The sequence below is a fragment of the Hippoglossus hippoglossus genome, chromosome 17, assembly GCF_009819705.1.
Source record: "Hippoglossus hippoglossus isolate fHipHip1 chromosome 17, fHipHip1.pri, whole genome shotgun sequence".
Classification (NCBI taxonomy): Eukaryota; Metazoa; Chordata; class Actinopteri; order Pleuronectiformes; family Pleuronectidae; genus Hippoglossus; species Hippoglossus hippoglossus.
In genome coordinates, this window is record NC_047167.1 from 24551701 (window position 1) to 24559856 (window position 8156).

At 45.0% G+C, this 8156-nt stretch overlaps 1 protein-coding gene across 2 annotated transcripts in view; it reads left to right on the top strand.

The window, feature by feature from the left end:
• Window positions 1-203: 203 nt before the first annotated feature.
• The window catches only part of afg3l2 (AFG3-like AAA ATPase 2), a 12198-nt gene continuing 4245 nt past the window's right edge, over window positions 204-8156 (top strand). The window contains exons 1-11 of one of the 2 annotated variants that reach the window (XM_034612824.1): window positions 204-430; window positions 2303-2402; window positions 2478-2546; window positions 3997-4109; window positions 4192-4344; window positions 4466-4540; window positions 6261-6385; window positions 6457-6730; window positions 6835-6972; window positions 7706-7859; window positions 7925-8032. In XM_034612824.1, coding sequence (XP_034468715.1) covers window positions 347-430; window positions 2303-2402; window positions 2478-2546; window positions 3997-4109; window positions 4192-4344; window positions 4466-4540; window positions 6261-6385; window positions 6457-6730; window positions 6835-6972; window positions 7706-7859; window positions 7925-8032 — 1393 coding nt within the window. In that variant the 5' untranslated portion in view covers window positions 204-346. The remainder of the gene's footprint in view (window positions 431-2302; window positions 2403-2477; window positions 2547-3996; window positions 4110-4191; window positions 4345-4465; window positions 4541-6260; window positions 6386-6456; window positions 6731-6834; window positions 6973-7705; window positions 7860-7924; window positions 8033-8156) is intronic. The other variant, XM_034612825.1, reaches the window with a different exon arrangement.

An 8156-nucleotide genomic window follows, 5' to 3' on the forward strand; every position in this document is an offset into this window, starting at 1 on the left:
CAACAAGTGAGGAAAGTGAATAAACTTCATCCGTCTCCTCTTACACCAGCTCTGATGACCTCAGCATGTCACAGACTTCATACATGATGAGGAACTGAAACACTGAACAACACCTGTCAGTCACATGTGAGCATGTTAAACACACACACTGTAAATATAACTCCCCAGGAAGAGCAGCAGGGGGCGGTGTCGCCTCTCCGAACATGTGACCGTCCGTGAAGAAGCAAGGGACGTAAAGATGGCGGAGCGGGCTGACGACGGGACAGTAACACAGAAGTTGGGTCTTGTGTAACGGTTGATGTTGTAGTTTTTGTGCCGGTCAGTGTCGGTGTGTGACCGGGGGAGGATGGCCCACCGCTACCTGCGGCTGTCCGCGGGCTGCCGGAGCGTGTTCCGGCTGTTGCTGCCCTCCAATGCTCCGGCCAGACTGGTAAGTGGACGAAAACGTGCTAACATGCTAACTTTGCTAACTGGGACAGCGGCCAAAACAAGCCCGAACAGGGACCCCGCCGATCGGCCGACCGACCAACGAGCACCGGTCCACCTCCGGTACATTTACCTGCCGCTATCCCCGAATGACCTCAGGTGTGACCGGCCTCAGGAGCCGGAAACAACTGTGATGATTATTATTATTGATCCGTTACCACAGTAACAAATTTATTTAATTCACATAGTAACGTGAACATTTGAAGAGGAACCATCATTTTCCTCCGAGCAGCTCAGTGTTACAGCACAGGGCCGCAGACAGGTGCGTGTGGACCTCAGGTGTTGATAGGGGCCCCTCAGGAGCCCAGACCCAGAGGGCACATTCAACTTCATGTGGCTCTGTGCAGTGCTGACATAACCTGATGCATGCTGGGTAACCCAATTCATGCTTGTACATAATAATCTACGTGGAGCCCTTCGCCTACACTCACCTGCACCCCCCCAAAAATGTAATTACGCATAGAGGCGACTCGGACTGAAAGAGCTGTGATTGGTTTTGAATTGAGTTGAAGGAACGCACACGGACGACTTCTTTCTTTCCTTTGTTGCAGTTCTTTAAGAAAAAGTAATTGCTCTTCAACATCTATCAGCTCCAACATGATCCTCTAAGTAATACTCTCAGTTGTTCTGAAGTAAAGACGCCAGAGATTTTTAAGTAAGCGGAAACTAGTGTTTCAGTGGTGTAATTGCAGCGCGACTCACACACACCTACACACAACTATGAATGCTTGGCCACGTGCACACCTACAACATAGCTTCAAGCAATAGCATGAATTGGGCTGCAGTCAGACAGATGTTTAGCTCACCCTCTGCACCTCTCAGTTCAAACACCACTCGGAGTCATGCCATATGCAGAAGTACTCAGATGCCACTGCAAGCAGGGGGAACATCAGTGACAGACAGGAAGGAGAGTACAGGAGTCTGGTGGAGGTCGAACAATCTACAGCTGAACACCACCAAGACCAAAGAAATGGTTGTGGACTTCTGGATGATTGGGCCACATCTGCAGCCAGTCTCCAATGAGGGGGCTGAAGTTGTGGTCAAGACCTCAAACTGCAGCTGGATGATTGACTTGATAATGAGAGTGACTAACACATTAACCATGTCACTAGGCTGACTGCTGCCCATGTTTCATCTTTATTTGATTTGATATTGTTTTATATCTCTTGTCTCCCCCTTCCAAACATGAAAGAGAACCTGTGGTAGCTTCATGTCATAAAAACTCAAAGGGTTTAGTTTGTCCAGTCTGGGCTACTACAAGAAACATGGTGGCCTCCATAGAGAGGACCCCCCCCCCTCCCTGATGTAAATATAAAGTATTTCAATATAAAGGTCCCGTTCTAGGGTAAATAAAACAACAATTTGTATAATTTAGATGAAACACACTTGTGAAAACATCACAAGGATATTTTATATTCAATATCTGTCAATAGATCCCTTTCACCTAAATCTTACACACTGGACATTTAAGTTTTACTCTGTTTTGACTTTTTTTAAATACACTTACTTCTGCTGTACCATAATTTTACAGGCTTTGTTAGTCTGATGCACAACTTTGTATAACATCAATTATTTATCTTTAACTCAGAATTTTTATTTGGCTTCAACCCTCACTTAAAATATATGTATTGTCAATATCGCCATTAGCACATACTTCTTCAAAGTTACAGCTTTGTAGTAGTTCTGGTGACTTTCATCTCACTGCAGTGTAGTTATAGTTTATTTAGTAATTGTTGATATGAATTTAATGTCACATGATCAACCTCTAGCTGTTGTTGTTATGTGATTTCGGCCGTGTTGGATGTGTGTCGGTCAGGTGATGTTCTCGACCACAGCTGGACAGGTAGCCAGTGGGCGGAGCCTGCTGACAGAGCTGCTGGGAGCATACAGGAATCAGAGCTCCAAACCCCCTAAAGGTACAAACTGCATTTTCTATTTTTCTGTGAGGACCAATTCAGTCTCTACAGTGATCTGTGTTTTTATATCTTCAGGTTTTGAAAAGTATTTTCCAGATGCTCAGAAACCTGTGAATAAGTCTGAGACTGAAGCTGCAGCTAAAGGTAGAAACGACTAACAACTGCTGACACCTACTGACACCTACTGACACCTGCTGACACCTACTGACACCTACTGACACCTACTGACACCTGCTGACACCTACTGACAACTGCTGACACCTACTGACACCTGCTGACACCTACTGACACCTACTGACAACTACTGACACCTGCTGACACCTACTGACACCTGCTGACACCTACTGACACCTACTGACACCTACTGACACCTACTGACAACTGCTGACACCTACTGACACCTACTGACACCTGCTGACACCTGCTGACACCTGCTGACACCTGCTGACACCTGCTGACAACTGCTGTTACCTACTGACACCTACTGACACCAGCTGACACCTGCTGACACCAGCTGACACCTGCTGACACCAGCTGACATCTACTGACACGTGCTGACATCTACTGACATCTGCTGACACCAGCTGACACCAGCTGACATCTACTGACATCTACTGACACCTGCTGACACCTGCTGACACCTGCTGACATCTACTGACACCAGCTGACACCTACTGACACCTGCTGACATCTACTGACACCAGCTGACATCTACTGACACCAGCTGACATCTACTGACACTTGCTGACACCTACTGACACCTGCTGACACCTGCTGACATCTACTGACACCAGCTGACACCTGCTGACACCAGCTGACACCTGCTGACATCTACTGACACCAGCTGACACCTGCTGACACCAGCTGACATCTACTGACACCTGCTGACACCTGCTGACACCAGCTGACACCTACTGACACCAGCTGACACCTGCTGACACCAGCTGACATCAGCTGACACCTGCTGACACCAGCTGACACCTGCTGACACCTGCTGACACCTGCTGACACCTGCTGACACCAGCTGACACCTGCTGACATCTACTGACACCAGCTGACATCTACTGACACCAGCTGACACCTACTGACACCAGCTGACACCTGCTGACATCTACTGACACCAGCTGACACCAGCTGACACCAGCTGACACCAGCTGACATCAGCTGACACCTACTGACACCTGCTGACATCTACTGACACCAGCTGACATCTACTGACACCAGCTGACACTTGCTGACACCTGCTGACACCTGCTGACACCTACTGACACCTGCTGACATCTACTGACACCAGCTGACATCTGCTGACACCTGCTGACACCTGCTGACACCTGCTGACACCAGCTGACACCTGCTGACACCAGCTGACACCTGCTGACACCAGCTGACACCAGCTGACACCTGCTGACACCTACTGACACCTGCTGACATCTACTGACACCTACTGACACCAGCTGACACCTGCTGACACCTGCTGACACCAGCTGACACCAGCTGACACCAGCTGACACCAGCTGACACCAGCTACCATTTATTTATTTACAGTCTCTGACAGCCTCTGTTCTCTTATGACATCACTTTGCTCTGTTTTCAGAAACTAAAGCTGCTGATGCTCCAAGAACCTCCGGGAGGGGGGGAGGGGGGGGTGGAGGAGGAAAACGAGGAGGTCGTAAGGAGGAGTCTCACTGGTACAGTCGTCTGCAGAAGGTCAGTGTGGGCGGAGCTACATAGTCTTTTTCTGACAGGTGCATTCCTGGGATATGGAACCAATCTCTCTTCTTTGTTTCAGGGGGACGTTCCCTGGGACGACAAAGAGTTTCGTATGTACTTCCTGAGCGGAGCAGCGTTCTGGACCACCGTCACATATTATTTCTTCTTCAGGGATGGAGGTCGGGAGGTCACCTGGAAGGACTTTGTCAACAACTACCTGTCTAAAGGAGCGGTGAGGGGAACACCTGTACTGATGTCATCAGGTTATAATGTGGCAGCCCAATGAGAACGTCCTGAACACATCTTGTTTTTTTCTTATCGACGAATCCGAACACTTCTGTCTTATTCATCAGGTGGAACGACTGGAAGTCGTCAACAAACGTTATGTCAAAGTGATTTTCTCTGCGGGGAAGACGCCTGTGGACGGAGTGAGTGAGAAATATTTTAAGTTGATTTAAACATGTGATGAGATCAAACTTCACTAACTTTAAGGTTTGTGTTAATTAGTAGTAGGGCTGGGGCGACGCGTCGTAAGGAAGGTCACAGCATGGGCTCACCTGAGGAGCAAGCTGAAGCGGAAAAAAATCGCCCACGATCATCTAGCATAGGTTCCCAATAGTCGAACCGCGGCCCGGACCGGAACCAGAAGCCGCTCTGTACGGACCCAGACCTGTTATCAGATTGTGACGGACCGTTTCTATTTTAACCTGCGCGTTTTCTTTCACACTTACGGTAGTCTCATTTTAACCTGCGCAGCTTTTTTCGTCTTTCCGGTAGTGAATCCTGGCAGCACACAGCAGAGTTTACTCACTGAACCATAGACTTTATATAAAAGAACTGAACAAGAGAGTGGGAGAGGAAAGTTAAAGCTGTTTAGTTATTAATGTTTGTTGAGATTGTTTATATTTGAAATGTAGTTATATATTAAGAAAATAAAAGAAATGGGGAAACTCAAACTACATCTTTTTATAAATGTTTTCTTAAATTAAGCACTTTATTTTGAGATGCCTTTTTCAAAAGCCCTTTATTTATTTTTTAAATGCAAACCTTATTTTACTTGAAATGAGAAAATTATATTTATTATTATTGTTCAGTGTGAAAATGTATAATTAACATTGTTGAAATACTATTGAATTGTACTTACTTTATTTTACGGCAGATTTTGACTTCATACAGACATTGATACAACTACTAGGGTAATTCAACAGTATTTTGTATTTTTTGATGGATTGCTAAACTTGAATTTACACAGTGTTGACTTTCCTCCACCAAGTTACTTGAATTTTACTTTGGTTTTCATTGATTTTGTTGTTGGCCAGCTTAATGCAGATTGATATATTCCTTTTACTTGAATGGAACAAGCTCTCGCACTCATTTTATTTTGGAGGGATATGGGATTGTAAAAGGCAGATTAGCAGTTCAGACTATTTTTTATTTTTGTCAAATTGGTTTGCATTTAAGATTTAAGATTTTTAAATAAATATAAATGACAAGCTTTTTAAAATTATATTTTTGCTAATTTCATTATTATATTAATTGAGTAATAAAAATAATCATTAGATTTTTTTAAAATAATCGTTATATTAATCGATTAATCTGAAAAACAATCGATAGATTAATTAGTATAAACCAGGAACATGACTACATCACATTATCTCCCAGGATCCTTTGCGTCAGAAACATTTGTTCTGCCACATGATTTTGCTGATTTGATTATTTGAAATTGACTTTATCAAAGTAAAAGCACAATATTTCTCTCTTGTTGCTGTAATGCTTTATACTTAGCTGATCTACAGAGCTCTTATTTTGAAAAGTTGTGAACTTGGGGTCTGACGATTGTTGGTTGTTTGATAGACTCTGAAATAGTGGACATGTATTGTGTGGACATGTATTGTGTGGACAAGTTCAGTTCTTTGTACATTGGTGCTATCCCATTAGTCGTCTCTGCCGGAATTATGGACTAAAATGAAATAAATAAACATAATCTACAAGTTTAGAAAAAAAATTGTCCAAAGCCAAACTTATTTGTGACGCCTACACAGTGTGATGAACCAGTTCCAATCAACGTATTTGATCACATGATATTTGTGACATTCACTGACTTTAATGGCGTTGGTGAATGATGAAACAGGAAGTTGTGTCTTTCAACAGTACATCTGGTTCAATATCGGCAGCGTGGACACGTTTGAGCGGAACCTGGAGACGGCGCAGTACGAGCTCGGCATCGAGGGAGAGAACCGCCTGCCAGTGGTTTATTCCACAGAGAGCGACGGGTGAGCGCTGACATCATCACTTGGCTCCTCTTTGTATGTGCGTGACACTGAAGTTTGTTTTCCCTGCACAGCACGTTTCTACTAAGCATGCTCCCCACGGTACTCATCATTGGCTTCCTGCTGTTCATGCTGCGGCGGGGTCCGGCAGGGGCGGGGCGTCCAGGCCGGGGGATGGGTGGACTCTTCAGCGTCAGCGAGACGACGGCAAAGATCCTGAAAGATGAGATCGACGTGAAGTTCAAAGACGTGGCGGGCTGCGAGGAGGCGAAGCTTGAGATTATGGAGTTTGTCAACTTCCTGAAGAACCCGAAACAGTACCAGGACCTCGGTGCCAAGATCCCCAAGGTGAGGGGGCGGGGTAATCGATGTGTTGTCATTTTATTAACAGCTGATTGGCTGAAACTTTGAGTTCTTGTTTTTTTTTCACTCTTTGTTTATTGTTTTCACAGGGCGCCATCTTGACGGGTCCTCCAGGAACAGGAAAGACTCTTTTGGCCAAAGCGACGGCCGGCGAGGCCAACGTCCCATTCATTACTGTCAATGGCTCTGAGTTCCTGGAGATGTTTGTGGGCGTTGGTCCAGCGAGGGTGAGGAAGATTTAGTGTTTTTATTTAGTTCGATTCAAAGTCCAACATCAATAATGTCTCCTGGTCCGCATACTCTCATCTACGCAACATTAATCGTCTCCGTCCATCCTAACCCTGATTACTGTAACTCCCTTCTTTCTGGTCTCCCTCATGAATTCCTTCAGAAACTTAAATTAGTCCAGAACTCTGCCGCTCGCATTATTTACAGAACCCCCCCCCCATTAATCACATCACTCCTGTCCTTTAGCAGCTTCATCGGCTCCCAGTCAAATACCGCATTGTTTTTAACATTCTGCTCCTCACCTTTAGGCCCATCCACAAACTCGCTCCACCATACCTTTCTGAACTCCTGCACGTCAAGAGGACCTTGAGTGCTCTGAAAGGCGCCTATAAATAAAATGTATTATTATTATTATTATAAAGTCAATTTGAAAAGATAACATGAATCAATAATCAATGAATTCTTAAACAAAGTATACGTTAATAAATCTTTATTGAAAATGAAACCGAAACTAAATGACTCTTTCTCAAAGTGATGCATTATGGGTCTTTGACATGTTGATGTGCTTGATTCGTCAGTTCCTTATTGATAAGAAATCCAAACACAGCTTCATGAGTCTGACAACAGATGGCGACGAGACGCGTGGACACAGGTTAACAGGGACCACGTAACACTGCACTGACAGTACAGAGCTTCTCAAATCTCTCAGTCATGGTGTCACTTCCTGTTCAGGTGAGGGATCTGTTTGTCATGGCGAGGAAGAACGCCCCCTGCATCCTCTTCATCGATGAGATCGATGCTGTGGGACGAAAACGTGGACGAGGAAACCTTGGAGGACAGAGTGAGCAGGAAAACACTCTGAACCAGCTGCTGGTGGAGATGGATGGTGGGTGAAAAGCATCATGGGAAATACGTGAGGAAACCAGGTCTTACTCTTCTTTTGTTTTTCAGGTTTCAACACAGCGACCAATGTGGTGGTTCTGGCAGGAACCAACAGACCCGACATCCTGGACCCGGCTCTGATGAGACCCGGACGCTTCGATAGGCAGATCTACATCGGTGAGAAACTGACTTTCGCTGAGCTCAAAGGTCAAAGAGCCGTTATGATCCGTTTTTAAACCTTTACCAAAATAAAGTAATTTTTGTATTCAACATTTGTATTCCGGAAAATGTATTTAGTTTC